Source organism: Sinohyriopsis cumingii, unplaced genomic scaffold, assembly GCF_028554795.1.
Source record: "Sinohyriopsis cumingii isolate HCF-2022 unplaced genomic scaffold, ASM2855479v2 utg003676l, whole genome shotgun sequence".
In the NCBI taxonomy this organism is placed as follows: domain Eukaryota; kingdom Metazoa; phylum Mollusca; class Bivalvia; order Unionida; family Unionidae; genus Sinohyriopsis; species Sinohyriopsis cumingii.
In genome coordinates, this window is record NW_028316569.1 from 62,636 (window position 1) to 87,181 (window position 24,546).

The window sequence follows — 24,546 nt, forward strand, 5'->3', positions numbered from 1 at the left end:
GCAATTTTTTTTACAGTAACCCACCCCAACAATCTTCAATTTATCAATCTGTGATGAAATGTATTAATGAAGAAAAGAATTTATTTATTTCTATCTGTATGTGTAAAGACAGTCAGCTTCCAAGGATTACTGAAAAATGTTTGAACTTTTTAACTGATCTCATTATGCAGCCATCACTTGCATTTTTTTAATTCTTTTTTTTATTTACTTTAGCAAAATCCATGTAAGTCGACAGACTTTTCCTAAAACATATAATAAAAACAAAATCAACATTTATAAAAGTAGATATAAGGAAATATTTCACTTGTCAATTGAAAACATTTCCTTGTATCTACTAAAATCTCACATTAATCTAAAATAAAAATGTCATATCCTACCATTGCTGGGCACATGTTCTCTAGTGTTCTTGACAGCATCAACCTGTTGCAAAACTAAGTCTTGGTTTTCTTTGTTTTCTTGATCTTCATCCTGTCCATTTTCTAAACTGTGCAAAAGATTCCTTTGATCCATCTGTTCTGTTCTTACTCGGCCTAAACCTTGAGTATCATCCTCAGGTGAATTGATTACCTTGCATGTTAACATGTATTGATTACTACGTGCCATCTTCATTGCCCCATCCATATTCTGCAAGATATCATGTTGCTGTTCCACCTTTTCCTGTAATTTCTGCATGTGTTGCAAAACCAAGCCTTGGTTTTCCTCCATTTGTTTCCATCCTTTTGGTTCATGACAATGTGCATTCTTTACTTCTGACACACCTCTGCCTATATTTTCCAACAAGCCATGATGTTTGTCAACATTTGCCTTCAATTCACAAAGCATCTGGCCCTGGCTGAGTTGTCCTGTTTTCAAATCGTGAACATCCCCACACTGTTTATTTTGTGCTGTAATCATTCCACTGTGAATTTCTTGAATTTTTAAAAGACCATCTGCAATGCAGAGAATGAAATGGTAGAGCATTCTTTTACAAAAAATAAGACTAACATATTCTTAGGTCACTTGTACCTTTAACCTCTTCTTTACTATATACAATGTCTATGTACAAGTATTTAGCACTAGGGTAATGTTAACTCTTGCCATTTTTAAAATAAAAGAATGTACACACTCATAACAATTTTCTTTCTTACACATGTGTTCATTAGCTAATTAATTATATTTGAGTTATATGCACATAAATACAATAGCTGTCCCATAAACATTGTGAAATTTGACTATTTTACAATGTAATCAAACATTTCTGGATAAAATAGGCAATATAAAAGACTGCACGGTAACTACAGTGAATATTTCCACCTCTCATATAATTTTATAATTAACTGTAGAAATGTGTTAGTAACCAAAATTATATTAAGGGTGGCAATATCATACCTGGACTGACACTAGTTTCAAAATATTTATTCATATTAAAATATATTTCACAAATATCAATACAAATTTTTTAACCAACACTATCCTCCCCATCTCTTACAAGCAAGTTTGCACACTGGACTGAATAATTATGGAATTATGCTGGTAGTCTGAAAATATTTGACAAAGAATAAATGTTGCGCTAATTTTTGTAAATGTGCTTCAGATTCCCAGTAGTTTAACTGATCAATTTGTTCTCTTGTTTCTTCTCTTACTACTCTTTGCACACCAATGCTGACAAAAGGTTTCATTAACCCCTTTCAATACAATTCTGAAGTTATTAGAGCAATAAAACTCAATTTAAAACAGAAAAAAACAAAGATGGAAAACAGCAAAGAATATAGTAGTTGATCAAAGCTGATTAAGAATAAAAATTTAATGATGCCTGAAAAGCAATTTAACTTTTCTTTCTCTCCATGGCGATGAAGAAGTATCTAAAAAGTTCCTTATGTAAGCCAAACTGTACTTAAATGTAATTATGTTATTGTATAGATTACTTTCTTTGCATAAAAAGGACAAATCTCATTTATGTAACCGACTATCTTCCTCCTGGGGAGTAGGCAATGATTCATAACATAAAGTACATGCACTTTAAGTTAGTGAGTTAATCTGTGCAGACAGCATGGATTCCTGAGTCTGTCCTTTCTCCTTTGGTGGCCCATCCCTTAAGTAATAACTTGGAAACTATTGAGACCCCATGCAAGTGAGTGTGGTGACTCAAAGGTTAAGACACTGAACCATAACCAGAAGGCTACAAGTTTAATTCCCAACATCTGATCAACCTGAATCCTCATGATTATGTATCATGTGCATAACAGAATTTATCATTAAAACTGTATGACACAAGCTTCCATAGCAAGTCAAAATCTGTTCAAAAATATGGCCTCAAGGGTACTGACAAGTACAGCCAATAAGATACAAGACCACATAGATGTCACTCATAATGTGTTCATCCATGATCTCAATGACATATGCAAATCTGATTAAGATCTGATCAGAAATATGATCTCTAACGTGTTCACATACTCAACTAATCAGGTGCAAGATCATTTCATTAGCATGCATGGATGGCATTCATAATCAGACTTGACCAAGGTCATGATGATGCAAGCTTACGTACCAAATCTTATCAAATTCTGATCAGAAATATGCTATCTAGAATGTTCACAAACTCAGTTCATCAGATGCAAGATATGCATGTATTTTTGCTCACAATCAAATTTGCCAGTGTAATGTATATTTGATTTAATTATATTTGATTTAATATATATTTATTTCAGTTTAATTGTTTGTCAGTTTTAACATTCTTTTTTATTTTTCATTACATGATATTGTAACGTAAATTTATTCACTAGAGATGATACTTTTTCAGAAAACAGTTTGACCTTGACTGTTAGTTTATAAACACCAGGTGTTGATCTAAATCCTGACCTTTTTTCAAAATTTGTAGCAACCATCGTAAACAAGTTCCATTTATTTTAAAATGAGTGGTTGTTTTTTAGGTCATGATGGGACTTTGTCTTTGAGATGTAAACAATTTTTTGAAATTTTTTTTCTTAGAGTAAAATGATTGGTTTTCATCAGGGTCACACTGGGTAAACGTGATCTGTAACAAGTACTTGCTTCTCTAACCTTCCAGAAGATGATCACGTGCCTCCTTGTTTACGTTTTAGAAAGACCGTATAACCCAAGCTTTGGCAAATTAATCTCAGTAGAAGCTGGACTGTTAAACTGTTAGTTTTATGTTGTACTGTTTGGAGTTATTTCAAATTACTTGGTTTGGAGTTATTTCAAATTACTTGGATTCAAAAGGATTAATTCTATTATTTTTCTGAAAAATACGTGTGCTCATGTAATATTGTGGAACAAGAACAGTTTTTTATAAAAATTTATTCAGCTATCAGAAACCGGAGTGCTAATTCTCATTTCTACAAGGAACTGTAAACTTCAACACTACAGATTGCAGCATACGTCATCGTCTTCCATCTTGGATTCTTCGTTGGTATTCAAATGTGAAATCAGTAGAACACTTTGTTATTAGGACTTCAAAACATTTTATTCTTGGATAATTCTCTGATTATTTTTGGATTTGATTCTATAAAACCATAAGTTCATATCTTTTAATTTTTACAGAATTTTTCCAGGGAAATAAATTATTGTATTTTTTTCAAAGCTTGTTGTTTTCACTCTTTCTTGTGTTACTGTTTATTTGAGCCTAAACAAGCAACATAAGACCTGAGATATTGATGATATAAGCAAGTATGCAAATCTGATCAAGAGCTGATCAAAAAAAGTCATTTAGCAATTTTCAGATTGTTCAAAAGCTCAGCTAGTAAGACACAAGAGCATGTCACTTTTCTGCATGGATATTGTTCATAATTAAGTAGCAAAAAGAGTGTAAAACTGATCCAAATTTGTGACATGCTTCAACTCCAAATCCCATTTCCCAAGTTAAGTTGTTTTCAGGTTTAATGCCATTTCTCAGCACAAGATAGGCTATACAAGGCAACCAGTGTAAAAATGGTTGAGGACGAACCCAGGAAAACACAGTAAGAACCCCCAACCCAAGTGACAAACTTTTTCAGACACCCACATGGGCTGAGCCCAAGACTTGCACTTGTTTGAAACAACACAAAAAATAGTAGCACCCAGGAGGTGACCTAAACACCCTCTGCCATCCCTGCATGTACTGGTTTTTGGTATTTTAATTTTCATCCACTAGAGATACCAGAGCTGCTCAGATAAATGCAACTAGATATGGCACAGGAAAAACCCACCTGAATAAAGTATGAAGTATTGAGACCTGCAAAAAAAACTGCATTGACAGTTACAGCATAGTTTGCCTACTAAGGACTAGAAAAGGGCTCAAATTTGTGTTTGCACTGAGCATGGAAGGGTACATGTATTACAGTGAGCTACACGATGTGTGCCCTGATGTGCATGCTATTTGAAACCATCTTAGGAGACAGAGAAAACCAGCCACATGCCAACAACTATGAGACAAAAGTTTCTACAGCAGAGTCCAATTATGGGACTCTAAACTCTAATAACAAGAGTCACTTGAAGGCACGTTTGCTCTACTGTCCAAAACAAGTTTACAGCATTTCAAAATGAGACAATTTTTCTTTTATTATCTGCACAGCTTTGAACTCATCTCTGATGTTCTTTAGTGACATGATTTTCAAATTAGCCATTAAGGCAGCCATATTGGATTTAAGATTGGCACCATCTTCATTTAGGACAAACTAGATGCCATTAGAAGATTACTGGTGAAACCTGAAATTAATATGATCATTCATTTGGGCAAAATAGATAAAAGATTTTCAACATGTTCAGCGTGGCAGCCATATCTGAGGTCAGATTGGCAATATTTTTATTCAGAAGCAACTAGATATCTTAATCTGGTCAAAGCTCCACCTCGAGCATTTCCTCTTACAGTATGAGGAGCAGCAATAACAAGAGTTTCTCCAAAGCTGCTATGGTGACCACAATGGATGTCAAATCAGTATCATATTAATTTAGGACCAACGAGCATCATAAAACATTTTCTTGTGAAAAACCAATGTTAATAGACTTTCAATCTAAAAGGAGTATGGATAATATTTTAAAGATAAATACCGTGGTGGCAATAATGACTATCAAATCAGCAGAAAATTTTGATTGATGTCAGGTAGTCCAGATATGCACTTGACTCAACTTAACCCTTTACCTCATGCAAGCATCTTTGGGCTCCTCTACTCCATTCACATGGAAAAGCCTTTTGACGCCTCTACTCCATTCGCATGGAAGCACCGTTTGACGCCTGCTGTAAACATCAGCCATTTTGAGCTGGTTTTTGTAGTGCCACCTTCAGGGAAACCCCACCCATTAGATATTACATTCATTTCTGCGAATGACAATTACGTCAGATCACATGGTCACTGTTTAAGCACTGGTCGATATCTGCTATTTAAAGTAACTGGGTCATAATCTCCACTCTCCAAAATGACTGGCTGCAGATTTCATTCAGTACTTACAAAGTTTTCATGATTAGAATCACAACTATGAAAGATTCAATAACTTAGGTAAAGGATCTGATACTGATGTAGGCAGCAGTTAGTTTTTATAAATTATAAAATTCAGATGACTTAATAATGTAGACACAGATGAAAAACTTGTAAATTTCGAGTATGAGAAATGGCAGCTACGGTTGGTCACGCGGCCTCACTGACATGACAGTGAACGAGTTCTCTCAAGTATTTAAAGCACATAAAAAATTCTTCCATGAAAAATAATTACACAGCTATAACAATCGGACTTTACTCTTAAATTTTTCCACATATAATAGATGTGTACCAAAAATGTAAAATGGTTAAAATTGCTGTTAAACATAACATACACTACATTGCTTAACAGTTCACAGGCAGGCCTAGGCGTATGGAGTCGAATAGGTAACAAGGTAAAAAGTGTTCTATTTATAGCGTGCTGCACTTTGTAACTATGCTCTTTGAGGTAAAGGGTTAATAAGTCTTACTCTAAGAAGAATAATAAAAAAAATGTACAAGTTGTTTACTAAAACTGTCACTGATTTTGAAACAAGGTCAGCAGCTAGGTACAATGTTTCTATTATTAGTTGTTTACATCTAAAATAAAAAAAATCAGTCAGGTCAAACGGAACTGAACTCTATTCTAGACAATATCAAATCCAGTAAACAATATTACACTACAATGGCATGTAATGGAATAATAATAGAAAAATTTAAAACTAACAAACTATTACATTACATATGCATAATACTCCCCCCCATAAAAAAAGAAAGATTTATATAATACAGCTTTCTTTTTATCATAGTTCAATTAGGTCATAGCTTTATAAAAAAAAAAACATTAGAAGAAATCTTACATTTCTATACATGGGAAAGTGCATCTGCTATTAAATTATCTTTTCCCTTGATGTGCCTGATGTAAATATTATAATCCTGCAATAACAAACTCCACCTTAGTAATCTCTAATTTTTGTTTTTCATCTTGCCAATGAAAGTAAGGGGGTTGTGATCACTAAACACATTAATCAGAGAAGGAGCTAAGCTAATGTAAACTTCAAAGTGTTGTAATGCCAATATCAAATCCAACCATTCTTTTTCGACTGTAGAATAATTTCTCTGGTGCTTATTTAATTTCTTAGAAAAACTGCACACTGGATGATCAATATCATTTTCATATTCTTGAATCAATGCTGCTCCAACCCCAACATCACTTGCATCAACAGACAGTTTAAATGATTGGCTGAAATTTGGAGCTGTAAGAACTGGTGCACTTTTTAGTATGGCTTTTAACTATCAAAAGCCTCCTTACATTTTTTAGTCTAATGAAACTTGGTTTTGCTGCTCAATAAATTTGTGAGGGGTTCAGCAATTATGGAAAAATTGGAACAAAATTTCCAATTGTAAACAGTCATACCCCAAAATTGCATCAGCTGCTTTTTACTGATAGGCACAGGGAATTCCGAGAGAGCCTTGACCTTAGCATCTATAGGTTTAACTTGTCCATGTCCCACGATATGTCCAAGAAATATTACACAAGCAAAAAAATTAGCATGGCACAACTCACTTTCGGATAAATTAACTGTCAAACTTGCATCAATGAGTCTGTCAAAGAAGTTCCAAATTGTCACTAAATGTTCTTTCCAAATGTCATTGTAGATGATGACATCATCGATGTAAGCATGACAATTATCTAGACCAGAGTACTCATGTTCATTAAATGTTGAAAAGCACTTGGCAAACTCTTCATCCCATTAGGCATCACTTTATTTCGATAAAGTCCATCTGGAGTCATGAATGCAGAAATTTCCTTTGCCATTTCCGTCAGTGAAATTTGCCAAAATCTTTTCAGAAGGTCAAATTTGGTGACATACTTTGCATTTCAAATCTTATCAATGCAGTCATCGATTATTAGGAATGGAAATTAATCTGTTTTAGTCACACTGTTCACCTTTCTATAATCAGTGCACATGCGAAAGTATTATCTGGTGTTAAATGTTTAGGCTCGAATAAACAGTAACACAAGAAAGAGTGAAAACAACAAGCCTTGAAAAGTATAACAAATAATTTATTTCCCTGTAAAAATAAAAAAATAAGAACTTACAGTTTCAAGATTCAAATCCAAAAATAATCCACGAATATAATTTAAGAAATCCTAATATTGAAATGTTCTAATGAAATCAAGTTCAGGTCCCGATGAAGAATCCAAGATGGAAGGCGATGACGTATGCTGTATCATGTGTTGTGTTGTGGTCTACAGTTCCTTGTAGAAACACAAGAAGTAATCCGGTGTTTGAAATCCAAATAAAAATTTTAAGAAATGTATTTGTTCAAGAATTCTATATTAGCACAAAAATATTTCCAGACAAATTAATCTTTTAGAATCCAAATAATCTGAAGAAAAATTAACACGTAAATTGAAAACTGGCTAAAACAGAAGGAAATGTCTTAACATCAAGCATTTTTAAGCCCAGACTGTGAGATCTGCCTCTAAGCATCATTATTAAAACAAAGTAACGTGCAATTTCAGAAATGCCTAATTGCGAAAGAGGATCACGTGATCATGTTTACATATAAAAAAAAGTAGCCACAGTATGTCGTCGATAAGAACCATTAATTTTACTCCGAGTATAAAAGTTGTTTACTTCACTCAAAACTATTTACAAGTCGAGGGTCACATATCCAACACAGCCTCGATCTCAACCTTATTATTCCCACAATAAAAATAAATTAAAAATAACTTGTTCATGTAGCTGTTACTAATTCTGAATGAAGGTCAGGAACCAGGTCAGCCTTATGTTCACAAAAATGAACAGTCAAGGTCAAACTATTTTCTGGAAAAAGCATGAGTTCTAGTAAACAGACTAAATTATTTTGAAATATAATTAAATTAAAAAAGAAAATGATTTTAAAGCTTGCAACAATTAAATCAGATATAAATTAAATATACATAACATTCCCCCCATAAAGAAAAAGATGTATATGCTAAAGCTTTCTTTTTGCAACAGACTATTATACATGAGGTTAAAAAGCACTCATATAACATGAAATAATACACTGTTATACATGGGAAACTGTGTCTGCTATTAAATTATCTTTTCCTTTGATGTGCCTGATGTCAAGATTATATTCCTGTAACAACAAACTCCACCTTACAAGTTTCTGATTTTTATTTTTCATCTTGCTGATGAAAGTAAGGGGGTTGTGGTCACTAAACACAATAATCAAAGAAGGAGCTAAACTAAGATAAACTTCAAAATATTGTAATGCCAATATCAAAGCCAAACATTCCTTCTCAATTGTTGAGTAATTTCTTTGATACTTATTTAATTTTTTAGAAAAATAACACACTGGATGACCAATACCATTTTCATCTTCTTGAATCAACACTGCTCCAACCCCAAGATCACTTGCATCAACAGACAGTTTAAATGATTGGATGAAAGTTGGAGCTGTAAGAACTGGCACACTTTTTAGTATGGCTTTTAACTTGTCAAATCCTCCTGACATTTTTCAGTCAAAAGGAATTTGTTTTTCTTACTCAATAAATTTGTCAGGATTTCAGCAATTATGAAAAAATTGGAGAAATTTTTTTTTAGTATTCAGCCATACCTAAAAATCGCATCAGTTGCTTTTAATTAACAGGCATGGGAAATTCAGAGATAGCCTTGACATTAGCATCTATTGGTTTAACTTGTCCATGTCCCAACATATGTCCTAGAAAAGTTATACTAGCACGGCAGAACTCGCGTTTAGAAAAATTAATTGTCAAACATGCATCTGTGAGTCTGTCAAAAAATTTCAGAATTATCACTAAATGTTCTTTCCAGGCATTGTTATAGATGATGACATCATCGATGTAAGCATCACAATTGTCTAGACCAGAGGTAATCATATTCATGAAACATTAAAATGTACTTAGCGACCCTTTCATCCCAAATGGCATTACTTTATATTGGTAAAGTCCATCTGGAGTCACGAATGCCAAAATTTCCTTTGCTATTTCCATTAGTGGAATTTGCTAAACTCCTTTCAGAAGGTCAAATTTGGTGACATACTTGGCATTCCCGATCTTATCAATACAGTCATCTATTCTTGGTTATATGAATGAATCTGTTTTTGTCACACTATTCACCTTCCTATAATCAGTATGCGTGGTGAACTCCAGTCTCTTTTACTGGGCTCTATGACATCATTCTCCAGCAAATACTGAATTTCTTTTTTCAAGTATTCCTGTTTGAGGGAGTTCATCCTGTATGGGTGTTGTTTCACAGGTGTGGAATTTATAATTTCAACATCATGAGAGAAAAAAAAAAATTCTTGTAGGAACATCTGTTAATAAGTGCTCATATTCAAATAATAACTGTTTAAGTTCATTTCTTTCTTGCTCTTGCAAATGTGAAAGTTTCTGGTCCAGATCTTTCATAATTTCTGAATTTTGAAGATTTGTCACTCCAATATAAGTAGAATCCAATGATATTCCTTCACTTATATCTTCAATGAGTGGGACAGGTACAACTAAATTAACTGCATGTTTAATCTGGCTATCTCTTTCAATATACTAGTACTCCTATAATTTAGATCCCAGAAGAACTAATATTATAATTTAACTCATTCATTTTCTTCTTAACTTTGTAAGGGCTGAAGAAAATTTTGAAGAATGAGCAAGAGAGACAGAACTCTATTACCTGACACAAATGTTCTCTCTATTATAGTTCTGTCCAACCATAATTTCACTTTTGACTTGAATTGCAGAATGCCAAATTCAATCATCATTGGCTGGTAAATTCCAGACATAAAATTTGACCCTTGACCAAACTGGACAGATTTGGGAAGGCCAAACTGAGTAAAAACCTTTATCAAACATTTTACTATTGTTTTAGTTTTAATATTCCTCAAAGGAGTTGCCTCTAGGAATCTTGTTGATGCACACATTATGGTCAACAAGTATTGGTTACCTGACTTGGTCTTAGGTAAGGGATCGACACAGTCTACATAATTCTGTTAAATGGTTCGTCAGATGCAGGAATAGGTTGCAGATGAGCCTTAGGTATCTTCTGATTGTGTTTTCCAACCATTTGACAAGTATGACAAGATCTGCAGTATTTACCAACATCACTTTAAATTTGTAGCCAATAGAATTGATTCAAGATCTTGAGATAAGTCTTATTAATCCCTAAATGACCAGCCAAAGGAGTTTCATGGGCTAGACTAAGAACTTCTTGTCTGTACGATTTTGGAACTACAATTTGATAGTTCACTGACCACTCGTCACCAGCAGGTACCTCGGGAGGTCTCCATTTTCTCATAACAATTCCATTTTTAATGAAACAACAAACAGGTACTTATGTGGCTTCATTTTCACTAATGGCCCTTTGAAACAAACAGGAGATCTCAGGATCTTTTTCCTGTTCAATGACAAGTGATTGTCATTTGTCACCCTGATTAGAATAAAGAGAATGAGTAGTTAAAAGAAGCTCAATGCCTTTTGATTGATCCAAACGAGGAGTGAAAGTGACCTCCTCAAAAGCCTGACCAATACATGTGTCAGCCAAAAGAATACTTTCCTGATCAACACCATTCTCAAGAGCTTTCTTTGCCATAGTTCTAGTAACTGCACAAGCTGGATATAAATCAATGAATTTTTTTATCTATAGGATTGGCTTTCTGATCCAAACAAGGCTTGTCAGTTACAAGTGGATTAACCACAACCTTGTCTCCAGCTAGGTCATTGCCTAGTAATAAATGAATGCCCTTAACGGGTGAAACAGACACTGTGCTGACTGTCACGGGTCCTGAGACTAAGTCTGATGACAAATTTACACAATGGAGAGGAACATTAACAAAGCCACACTCTACTCCCTGAATAAAAACACTATCATTAGAAGAAGACTTCTCAGACAAAGGCAATGTACCCGATAATAAAAGACTCTAAGAAGCTCCTGTGTCCCTTAAAATTTTAATAGGGATGGGATTGGCTATATCACCATAGCTGCCAACCTTCCAGGCTCACAATTAGTGAAAATAGGGATAAAAAGTCGTGAATTTGGACACGAATTCGTGAATAATACTATGACAATAACTCCATCCACTCTGACTACTCCGACCGTCAATACTACACTATATCAAGTTCGCAAAATAAAAATAAAACTATATATATGCAGAAATATTTATTTATCAAGACATCATACTGTGGCAGACTTGAACTTCCTCAACTGCTTGATCGTAAATTTGTTTTCTAAACAGTTCCGACTTCTTGCCTGCTGGTTGATCTTGGGGACTAAAATTGCTGACAAATTTTCTGCAGCTAAGGAGGCCTTAAAGTCTTATTTTTCCTCACTAAAGAAAATACTCTTTCGCTGTCACTGTTGCTGTGAGGAATGCACAGGAGCTGCAGCATTTTTGGTTCTTCCACAGGAAAATTTGGAAGCGATTTTCGAGTCCGGGAACATATGTCAGAACAAATGTTTAGCATGGTCTCTAGCTGATAAAGGTAGATTGTGTTCGACACAAGAAAACTCACAAATAATGCTTAAGCGTTGGTAGCCTGCGGGTCTTCCACCAATGGTTTAAAATATTCCAGAGCTGAAATCTGCGAATTCTTAATTTTCCCAACTTCTACGTGTTTTTTGCAACCGACATTCTTCCTCACATCGTCTCTGCTATGGCACACTGAGTGCAAAAGCATGAATGAATATCAATGTTTAATGGCGGAATGCACGGCCAATTTTTGATATATTCCAAATTAAACTTCACTTTTTGAGTAACACATTTCTTTTTCCTTGGCGGTGAAGACATTTTCAAAATCTTACATGCGATGCTGAACGGTAACTCGAATCAGTGTTTTGAGGCATGCACGGAGCAAATTTCCGGTTAGGCCCCAGTTTCTCTCAAAATCATTTGTAAAACTACTCTTATACATATAGATTAAAATAGGCTAAAATGCTTGCGACGGGGCCAACTGTACTAATCGGCTGTACATCTACTAATATCGTGACCAGCGGAACCGGACCGTTTCGGCAACTGCGAATATCATGACTAGCGCTTAATGGGAAATCGGTTATTTTATTACAGATTTAAAATAACTGAGGATCGAAAATTTCGTGAATTTTTGTCTTACGGCGTGAATTCGTGAATCGCTGAAAAAGTCGTGAAATTCACACCAAATTCGTGAGGGTTGGCAGCTATGTATCACCCATGAGTGATATAGAACCCTTCGACAGCAATGGTTCAGAATTCTCCATAATAAAATCAGACTGGGGTTTATTAGACCCAACAAATGTATTGCTTTCAATACATGACCATGACCTTAATCTCTTAGAAATAAGAGCATATAGGTCTGTCTTGATTCCAATCCTATTTTTCAATATGTAGCAATCAGAAATATTATATCCTTTCTTCTTTCAATAGGTACACATGGGAAGAGATAAGGATTTCTGATCATTCTTATCAGAAACTTGATTTCTAAAAGTTGTGCCAGATTGAAATTTGGAAGGGCTCATATTAAGCTGAAATACCTTTTTACCAGACGAAACCCAAGTGGAAGACTTATTTACAAAAGAAACTTTGTGAGCTAAGGAATAATTGTCAGCAGTACAAGCAGCATTTTCCTAGGTTTCGACCTTATGCTCATCAAGACAAATCTTAATGTCACTATGGACACAATTCTTGAACTATTCAAGCACTACGAGTTGTGTTAGATTTTCATATTCTTGGTCAACTTTCTTGGCTAAGCACCGTCTATCAAATAACTGCTCTTTTTCTCTTGCAAATTCGACAAGAGTTTGTCCAGCGTTTTTTTTTATAGTTCCTGATTGTCGATAAGCCTCAGAGACTAACTCATAACCCTTTAAGATGCATTCCTTAAGCAGATCATAGTCGGCACTTTGCTGACTGGGATGAATAGATATCTCGGGCTTTCCAAAAAGTGCACACTGTAATAATTGAGTCCAATGCTTCTTTGACCACTTCAATTTTTCAGCAATTTTTTTCAAAATAAGGAAAATATTTATCAACTTCTTTTTCTCTAATGTAGGACATTTAAACCTAATATTCTGAGTAACATCAAAACTTGAATTTGTATCCAAAGTGGGAATGTGCTTTTCATTTTCCAGCTCTAATTCTCTTAATCTAAACTGATATTCCCTTTCTTCCTTCTCTCTTTGCATTCACTTCTGTCTCTCTCTCCTTCCCCTCTTTCTCCAATTGCAACTGTATTTGTTTCTCTTCCTTCTGTCTCTCTCTCCTCTTTCTTAAATTGCAACTGCATTTGTTTTTCTTCTTTCTGAAGTTCAAGCTTTCTTAACTCTAATTCCATCTTGTATTTTAATTTTAATTCCTTTACTTTCATGTTAGAGTCTGATACAGACTTTACTGATCAAAACCAAAGCACTTTTATCCAAAACATTCTTTTCCACCAAATATTGGACCAAAATATTTTTTTCTTCTTGCTTCATTAAAGAAGCTTATACATTTTCTGGCAAGTTGAAGCAATTCACCTTTATTCAAGAAATCTAACTGTTCCTGGGTAGGATTTGAAAGAAAAATCTCCACTTTTGGTGACATTGTAAAAAGCCTGTTGATTTCACTAAAGATTTCTAAAATGTGAAATAATACTTTGGATTTTAAAACTTCAAAAACTTCATATATCCCAAGGACGAGCAGCCCAATTTTATGTTACGAGTCTATGCTCATAAAAAAAATGGTAACAGAAAAGAGTGAAGGCAACAAGCTTTGTAATATTTAACAAATATTTTTTCCCTAGACTACAAAGTAAAAAAATAAGAAAAAATCTTACGGTATTGCGAATTAAATCCAAATTGTAATCCAAGAATTAAAACACAGAAGTCCTATCAATGAAAAGTCCTAAGTGAATCACAGTTCAAATCCCGATGAAAATCCAAACTGGAAGGCAATGACACCTGTAACAGTCAGCATTGTACTGATGTGTCAACAGTCTATTGTTGAATAACAGAAAATATTATACCAGTTTTTGAATTCCGTATAAATTCCAGTAAATTTTTTGTCCAAGAATTATCAGAGCAATTTTGTATTTCTTGGGAAAAGAATCAATTGAATTCAGTAATTTGAAGAAAATTAAAAATTCAGCCCCAAATTCTTTTAATGTTTGTTTGTTTGTGTTTGTGATTTGGATTTTTAACATAGCTTTAAAAATTTTCAGTCCTATCACTACGATGTCTGCAGTGTGGCAGTTTATAGTGATGTCTAGCACTGGGGCATCATGCCGTAGACATGTAGCATGGTGTCCCACCCAGTCACATTATCCTGACACCAGGCCGACCAATCCTAACACTAAACTCTTAATGATGAGCGCCAAGCGAGGCATCTGTTAGTACCATTTTTGTAAGTCTTTGGTATGACTTAGTTGGGGATCGAACCCACAACCTCTCGCATCCGAGGTGGACACTCTAACCACTAGGCCACCGGAGTGGTCAGAATTCTTATAATAACATCAGTTATAAGAATAACTAAAACACAAAACAGATTCCCAGATGGGGGTCAAGAGTTCATCCTTCTGGAAAAAATAGAGGTTTGTTTATTAATTAACACATGTTTGATGTCACATAGTCCAGGTATGACCTTGACTCAACTTAATGATTCTTACTTTGAGAAGGATAATACAAAAATAAAATAAAACTTGTTTTTTAAAACTGTCACTGATTTTGAAACAAGGTCAGCAACTAGTTACAATGTTTCTATTATTAGTTGTTTACATCGAAAATGAAAAAAAAATTTTAAAAATCAGTCGGGTCAAACAGAACTGGACTCTTTTCTGGACAATATCATATCCAGTAAACAATATTACATTACAATAACATGTAATGGAATAATATAAAAAAACATTTAATAATAACAAATTTAAATTACATATACATAACAATATATATATATATATATATATATATATATATATATATATATATATATATATATATATATATATATATATATATATATATATATATTGATTTATTTATAACACCTAGGGAATTATGTTTATTTTGTTTTCACAATTAGTGAAATTTACGTAGATGGTAGCACTATGCATCTTTTCTTGCAACATGAAAATATGAGCATATTTATCAGAGAACAACAGTCATGTAATACTAATGGGAAACTCAGACAAAATTAAGTTGCTTTGGTTGTACCCCTGTATGTATGTATGTATGTATGTATGTATGTATGTGTGGGTGTATGTGTGTATGCATGCATATATGTATATATGTATGTATTGGTCAATTTGTCCATCTGACAGTAAGAAAGTATCTTGATGGAACAATGAAGGGAAATATGCACATATATATATATATATATATTGACAAGTATGTCTATATTTTTCCATTACATGACTGATAGAATATAGAACTGTAGATGCCATACCATCCCATTCTCAGTCTTTCTCTCTTTCTCTCTGTTGAAGCTTCAGACATATGTATTTGAAATAGATACAGCTAATGTATGATTGCTGGCTACTTTTAAAGTTTTTCTCAATGCATGGATTAAGCACATCATTTTTAGATGTACATTTTGTAATGTCAATAAAAAGATATGTATTGCTCATCTATCATTCCATTCATTACATACAAAGGTCTCTTACCTTTAATATCTTGTACAGCACTGAAGAATTTGGTTATTTCTCTGTTGGCAAAGTCTGGATCCATATCAGCTGTTTGCAATAAATCCAAATCTTGCTGGTATTTTGTGCTTTTAAAAACAGTGTCGATGTCCACAAGGCACATCCTCATGTCACTCCAATAATTCTTGAAATCCACATCTGGTATTTCAGGTACCATGTGAGACAGGTTGTTTCGCATGATATGAAGTCTCTCTACGTTGGCACCAATGGAGGTATCTCGAGGATAAGAGGGGACTATACAACCCCATCCTGTCTTTGGAGGCAACACAGAACTAATATTCCGAATGAGAACATAAAGTATTGACACATCAGCATCTGAGAGAGAAACACTTGGATTCAGTTGATTTGGGGCAAATAGCACTAAGACTTGATTTTGTCTAAGAATTTTCTTAAGTAGACCTTTGTTGGCCATAATTGCACTATTTATGTCACTGTGTCCACGTGGAAAAGAACACTTCAAAATATCTCTGAAGCATTCAGCACATACTTTATTAACTGCATAACACAGGCGAGCAAAATTAGTCGCTTCTGGTGGTATGCTTGATGTAGCCATGATAAGCATCATACTCTGTATTCCTTATTGCTGGTTATAAATGGATGAGATCTACTGCTTCACAACCACAAACTCTGCTTGAAACAAGAATAGAATGGCAAAAATTAGTTCATCACACAAAATTATATATTACAAATATAATTGAAAATCATTATAAACTTCCAAGAAAAACAGGAAAATGGATGTCTTGTCAAGTTGCCACAGGCATCTTCCCATATGGACACAAGTCATATATTTTTTTAAAGCAATTTAACTCATTAACCCCTGGTGCCTCGTTTACATGTCAGGAGGTAGTAGCCTACTTCCAAGCTCTGTAGCATCAAGGTCATTTAAGAGACACTAAAGTGGTGGTATTTATAGAAAGGCAGACAGATGTAGCTCTACAATGATACAAAATATAGAGTGAAAAACGTACTTTTTTATCTGATTTTTTTTCCACCCAAAATTTGACCATGGTCAGAATCCAATTTTGTGTCTGGATTTTAGACTTTTTGGCCTCAGCTCTAAGGCAAACCAGTCCGAACTGCACACAGACTGGCGAACCTTTGCAAAAAGTAGGATAAGATGGGCATTTGGAATAAAGAGTGGTCTGGATACAAAAATGATGGGTCCGTTAAGCAAAAAAAAAACAACTTTAACTTTTACCCTTCTGCTCATGCACAAGCGAAACTGCCAATGAAAAACGATGTTTCTAACACAACTACCGGTAGGCATTAGGTTAACCAGAAATCTCTTGGAAATCGATGTATTAGAATAAATGGAAGATTTCTGTTCTTGTGGTCAATTACATTCAGCCCAACTCTGTTTGAAATATAATAACAGATCCTAAAGAAATAACACTTTGTTTTTAAACTTTTACCATGGAAGACTATCAATCTATTGTATTTGATTCAAGATACCTCACTAGAAGGCAGCAGCTTCTTAGGATTCTCTAAAAGTGACATTTACACTAGTCCCACAAAACAAATGTCAAATATTGATGGTGATAATTACAGTCTAAAGTACAACACAGACTCTATAACTGTTTGTGATATAAACCTTTTATCAAAATGGCAGAACAAGCTGACCTCAAGATATGGTCAAGGAACTGATAACAAGTATAATGGCTTGATCTTCAAAATTCTGAATTCACCAAAAACTCTGCAGTCCTACAAAGTTAGTGACTGTATTGTTCCACAAATACTTTACTTATTCAGAGGCCTAACTATAAAGAATGGACAGAAACTAATTTTCATCTCCTAGCTGCAGAAATTTATTCTGAAACAAGTTATTATGGAAACAATCAGAATATTTTGCATACCACTAGTACCCTAAATCAGTCTTTGCTAACCTCTAGTGGGTCTACTGTTCATTTAACAGAGGGTCATGCACAGCTCTCCCCTACGGCGCTTGCACTTAAATCTACCTTGTGCTAAAAATAGACCATAACATCATTGTACCTGGCTGCCGCCATACTGTTTTTGGACAAAGCACCGAGAGACGCTTAGTAACACATAGTAAATCGTGACATATATGCAAAAATATTTTATTTTTTTTGCACTTCCCTCATGCTGGATCACGCACAAGCTGGCATTAAATTTGCACTTTTCTACCTTCAACTGCTATTTTTCGATCGAAAGCAGCATAGTCCTCTGCAAGTATGTACATAACAATATCATTGTCATCTGTTACATGAACTATTCTATGTAACCTTGCACACAGGATTTACCAATGAAAATATTATCCAGGAAATAGTTTACAGATTGTAATCTACTCCTGTTCAAATTGTTCAGAAATTTAATCAACGTTTGAATACTATATTATTTTCCTTTGTCACTGAACTGGAAAACATTATTGTGTGTATACTGCAGTGCAATAGTTTGGCAATATTCCACCTTAAAGCTCCAATGCTGTCATTGCTTGTGAAAAGTAGTATATTCCAAACCATCTGAACAATAATGAATCTTGACATATATTGGTCCTAAACATCATTGGTTTCCATTACAACCAGATAATATCAATGTTTCAGATACCACGTGTATGAATTATTCAGAAAACCCCGAGCATTTCCATGTGTACGAATTAATCCAATGTTGATTAACCACATCCATGGGTCAACTGATTTCATTCAAATGCTGAAACAAAAGAATTGATATGTCACCATTGCAAACATTATAAGCAAAGATCACGACATGTCAGTTTGTCTGCAGTCAAGTTCAACCTTCAAAGTATTCCAAAGCACCAGATGATCAGAAGTATTCACTGGAGTTTTATTTTTGTCTAGTGTATGCTTTTTCTTCTCAAATACACTTTAAATAAACACCGGGCTTGCCTCTCAATTCTATCTTGCATAAATATGTGTGCCAAGTGCGACTGTTATTATTATATTATTCACTACATACTTTGTCAACTGTATCACAGCTTTACCTTTGGAGCACTGCTGACAAAAATGAGGGTTACAATCAACTTTTTTTGACTGAAATGAATATCTGAACATTGTTTAAACCTAACAGCTTCATCAAATAATGCTTTATGTCAGAAAGCTTTGGTAACAAATCATTTCCTTCCTTCCAAGCCTGAGTTAAATTGGAAGTTTGGTGAAATTTTATGAAAAACGGCAGCATTAGGGCTTTAAACAACTATCTCTAGATCACCAGCTGCATAGTCCTCTGCAAGTCTGTAAACATACACAGCAATATCATTGTCATATGTCACATTAAATCATGCTGGGTAACCTGGCGCAGTGGAAATAACTCTGCCATAGAATGGTCTATGAATGTCATTCTCTAGTTGGTAGTGGATAACACGTTTAAAAATAAAAATGTTATCCTGTGAAGAGTTCACAAATTTTAAAACACTCTTAATAAATGTTGTCACATTTTCAGTTAGCTTTTTAATACTATATGGCTCTCCCTTTTCACTCAACTGGAAAACTTTCTTGTCTGGATGCTGCTGCCCAAGATCAACCTGTCTGAACTGGAGTTGGGCTTTCAAGGCTTTCCTCTTCTTCGAATCTGATGTAATAGATTCCAGTCCATAATAAAGTATGTTGTTAGTGATTTCTTCTCGACGTAAATACTCTTTATGTGCTTTTTTCTCTAATACTTGTCTCTTCTGTCTCAGGATTTCTCTACGAGTCTGCTCTACTTCCTTTATTCTTGCCTTGTACTTCTCTCTCAACTGTCGCCCTTTACTTCTGGCAGTATTCAGATACTCTAAGTCTTTCTGTCTCTGACAAAGAGCTGAGCCATTCACCTGTTTTATTGAGGGCAAACATAATATGAGAGTCATTACATAAAGTTGATTCAGCTGGACGAAACCGAGAGCATCCAAAAAAGCAAAAATTCTCTCTGGGAATTTGTTGTGCCTTGGCACTGACTTCATTTCAGTCTGCATAGTTTCATGCACTGTCCTGTGTTTTCCTCCCAGCAAATGATCACTATATGCTTTCTGCAAGAGTGAAAACCATAATCAACATATCTGCAAGAGATGTTTGCTGATCAAATGAATCAGCTTGCATCAATCTATCGAACATTTCATCTCTATGCAACTGTTCTGGGAAAGGAACATCATTTCCACACATGAAATCAGTGGAGTCCTCTTTAACTCTTTCTAGAAAAAAGAATAAACATCGATACAGGCTACTAGCTTCCTGAAGAGAACAGTTGCTTTCTAGAGCTCTCCAAAATGGAGCAGTGATGAGTTTTGAGCAGAATCCTAAAGCTTTACACATCAACAGAAACAAAGGTTCATGTACATCATATGAAACAGCTTTATGAAATAGATTTGCAGGAAAACAAACTTAGTCAAAAAATTCCTGAATTAAACTGGATAAGTAAAACACTACTTCTGCATCATAGAAAAGTATGTTGAACCGGTTTTCCCGAAATGGGACCAAAAGTTGATGGGAGTCTTCGTCCTCATCCTTCTGGTTCAAAAATGTCTTAAAATCCACGTAACACCCACTTTTTGCGTCATCTCCTCTAGTCAGACATTTGGCTGATGTTCATATTAAACGCACAGTTCCACTTTCATTACTCCTAGCATATCTCGCTGTCTCGGAATGTGCTTCTGCACCCATGGGACTATCTTTCACAAATTTTTCAAAAATCTCTAACTACATGATCTGCTACCTCAGCAAAATTTACGAGAATATGTAGTCCACAGTAAAAATTATTCATTCTTGACAGTTGTTCTTTATCTGGTGATGACAATGAGTCCCAGTTGGAATACATCAACGGGAGAAGTTCTTGGTGGTAATCCTCGAGAAGTGCATGAAATTTCTTCTCAATGGCCGCTCTGTCTGATATAGTGTTTTTGATTTTCACCAAAATTTCTTTCCCACTGTTTGTATTTGTGGTCTCACTGATGTCACTGAATATATTTTTCAAAGTTTGTAAACATGTTTCTGAGGCTTTGTTGTGCATATTTTTAAGACCTAGTATCCACTCTTTCTCTTTGGAATCTCTTAATGCGAAAACTTCATAGCAGTCTCCATGTTTTTTCATCTCATCCGACATTAGACAGGTATTATCATCCTCACTCAGGTTTTCATTTATGTGTATATAAGAAATACTAGCCCTTTCATCTCCAATTCTGTTTATAGTCGAAACTGAATTAGACATCCTTGTGAAACTTTAACCAAACAGTCTAGCAACATATGTTAAAACATTATTCACATGATGAACACCAAAACCCTCAGTCAGAAGGTTCATCACACATAACTAAGTCAGCTGAAAAAATATTGTTTTCTGTGTCAAAGGTAATAATTTCATCACTGTCACTATCTTTCAGCAGTGCCTCTGTGTATGATAAATCTAGTCTTAATCTATTGTTTTCCTCAAGCAAGTAATCAGTTTCAGAACTGTTACTTTGTCCAATCACTTTCTCCTTTTCAAGCTGCTTTTAATTCAATATTATCTTGACACCAATTTTGAGAGTTGCACTTTCTACCTAATGTCTTTACAGACGTCTGAAGCTGCTTGTTTTTTAATTTCAGTTTTTCATTTCTGTGAGGATCAATCTTAGCTTGAGAGGATTTAAGTTCACTTCAGTTATATCGTACGAGTTTATATGCACATGATACATTCAGCTACATCACCCCAACTTGAGGTTAACTTTTAAAAAAAAATTTAAAAAAATAGAAACACATTACGACAAGGTACCTTCAAACTAAACGGCAACACCCAAATGTTATATCAACAGGAATAATAACTTGTATAAATATATCGATATTAATCTGTGCAAACTATACAAAATGAATACTTACTTTCTCACTTTCGATTTCCACACGTTTGCTATAACACGAAAAACAGTCTTCTTGCACAAGGCTTTAAGTTAATGTCTACTTATAATTATCCTATACATAAAACAAATTCGCTATTATGGAGACGTAAGTGCATCATAAAACATTATGGTGCATTTATTCCATGAAACCGCAAGTGGATGATCCGACTTTAAAAACATCAACCAACCCAACTGTGTCTTGCAGTGCACATCCGCAAGAAGAACCGGAAGTCCACAGCTAAACAGACATAGTACACAATTAATTTTACTATATGTTCTCTACATTTGTTTGTCAGTACTGACCTTTCCACTGTGTGACAATCAATACAAATCATATGTTAATCTAAAATACCTTCAAAGATGACTTCACGGTGAAGTTCTTGTCAAAGGTTGACCTGCTCTTTTTTTAGATGATTGACTGTCAACATAACAGCATGTAAACAGAACACAGATTTCACTTCCGGATCATCACCAAGGCCTTATTACTCACTGTGCACTGTCGCCAAAATACATACAGACAACAACATCCTGAGCTCATATTATCAAGAATAAACAGTTACCTTTAAATCCCTACCAAAAATGCATAAATAAAACTCTTCTATCACCACCAAAATGAGAGAGGAAAAATGTTCTAAAAATAGACTAGAACTACATTCGTGGGGTACTGAACTGGAAGTATTAATTGTGATGTAATTTCAAACCACTGCCAAACATCCATGCTGGAAACCAATTCAAGAGTAATTTCCCTTTATTAACAATTGTACGAAGAAGAAGAACTAGAACAACAAAAGAAATAATAAATATGTTACCTCTGTCTCTTCAAGTAAAGTGAAATAACAATATTTCTTCGTGCACGGTGTACTGTAATACAAAGCGATTTTTCTTCTTTTTTCTCACGGCTAAAGCGAAGGCATATGAAAACATCTCTCTCTCTCTCTCTCTCTGTCTCTCTCTCTCTCTCTCATATTTAATATTTCAATGCAACATGACAAAATCATCACATATGTTTCTTACGTTTACAGAGAAAATTTGTTTGCAAAATATTAAACCTCAATTTGGAGCTATCATTGTTCATGTTAAATGTTCCATTAGTAAGCAAAAAATTATTTCTACTAAATATGACATCAACAGTAACTCTCTCTCTCTCTCTCTCTCTCTCTCTCTCTCTCTCTCTCATTTAGATACACCCGCGATAGGAATTAAATAAGCGCACGAGCTACCGCACCTTACGGAACGTATTGTGCCTGCACAAACTTTAGGTGAAATTAAGGGACCTTTTGGAATCCTCGATTAATATGGGTAAACACTGACAATGAACAAACAACCCATAGTACAATAGACGTAATTATGTATCGTTTTGCAGGCTTCCTTACACCATCATCATCTCGAGCTAACCCCACTGGTTTCAAAATGTTTCAGAAGAAATGTCAAAGTATCAGATCCCTATAGCACTATAAAAATTCACGACTGTTTTTTTTCTTTCTTTTTTTTAATCTTGTACCCAGAATATGTGGAATACAAAGCATTTACATCAGCGATCATAACATTCTCACCAGGAACCAAAACAATTAAAGATTTTCTAGCAATAGCCAAAATCATTCCTAAGTTTTTTCAAATTCTGTGTCCATGATCACCCTAGTAACTTCACGAAGGGCTTTCACTCTATCATGTAGTATCTACTAAAGTGGTGAATATAATACCACTCGAATATTTGCATCCGTACTGTAAACCAGCCTCTAGATTCGTATTTCTCTACAATACAATAATAAATATAGTCTAGTCTGCAAATGTACAGAAATCAACGAATATCATGGAATTCTATTGTTTCGTGTTCCTTGGAAGATGTATGGACATGTGCTATGAAGTACCGTATGAATTCTGGAAACCGTATAAACAACTAACTTATACATCTGTGTTTGTATGTGCCTAAGTAAAATGTGTTGGGCTTCCTTCACATCAACCAACCGTTCGAGTTTTAGTATACTTGCTCAGAACCAACTTGTATATTTCTCTATGAAAATGACTAATATATATTGGGTTTCCTTCTCCTTTGTAGACGTCAATTTATCTCCATGTAGAATACGGACATTCACGTCATGAATGATAAAATCCCCGCTGGGAACCTAAACAGCTTCACGTATGTTTTATCAAACTATAGTTAGGATATCTGAAATCGTGTGTGCTGTATAAATCAACAAATTTCAAACTGTTCGTGCGTTTCATGTTGTTTCACTTACATCAAAGATTCATGCACCTGAGCTAAGAAGTGACGTATTAATTTTTGCATCCGTGCTCAGAACCAATTTACATATTTCTCTTTGCAAAAATCTGAGTCATATATACTTCGTTTCTTACACATCTGTACAAGTCACATTATCTCCATGTATATCATCTAACATCTCTTCATCTTTAAGTATTATAATTTAGCAGCTTTATTCTTAAATCATTGACCACAGAACCACAACCTTCTTACTGCTGCCTGTCACAGCACAAGTCGGTGCCAAAATAAACATGAGTTAAACTATTTCTTACAATAACCATATGATACTAACCACCAGTAAATGAAAGGACTATTCCTTATTTTAGACAAAAATCGTATCACGAGGGTATATAGGGTAACAGTCGACCAAAGTCTGTTCATT

At 34.6% G+C, this 24,546-nt stretch overlaps 1 protein-coding gene and 1 pseudogene across 1 annotated transcript in view; both read right to left on the reverse strand.

The window, feature by feature from the left end:
* Positions 1–22,103, reverse strand: part of LOC149769491 (uncharacterized) — a 78,486-nt gene extending 56,383 nt beyond the window's left edge. The window contains exons 1-3 of the mRNA XM_089949882.1: positions 21,888–22,103; positions 16,048–16,716; positions 378–929 (exon numbers count right to left, since the gene is read on the reverse strand). Of these exons, the coding sequence (XP_089806008.1) occupies positions 378–929; positions 16,048–16,651 (1,156 nt within the window). The 5' untranslated portion in view covers positions 16,652–16,716; positions 21,888–22,103. The remainder of the gene's footprint in view (positions 1–377; positions 930–16,047; positions 16,717–21,887) is intronic.
* LOC149769493 (uncharacterized) lies at positions 19,340–21,243 on the reverse strand (annotated as a pseudogene).
* Positions 22,104–24,546: the final 2,443 nt, after the last annotated feature.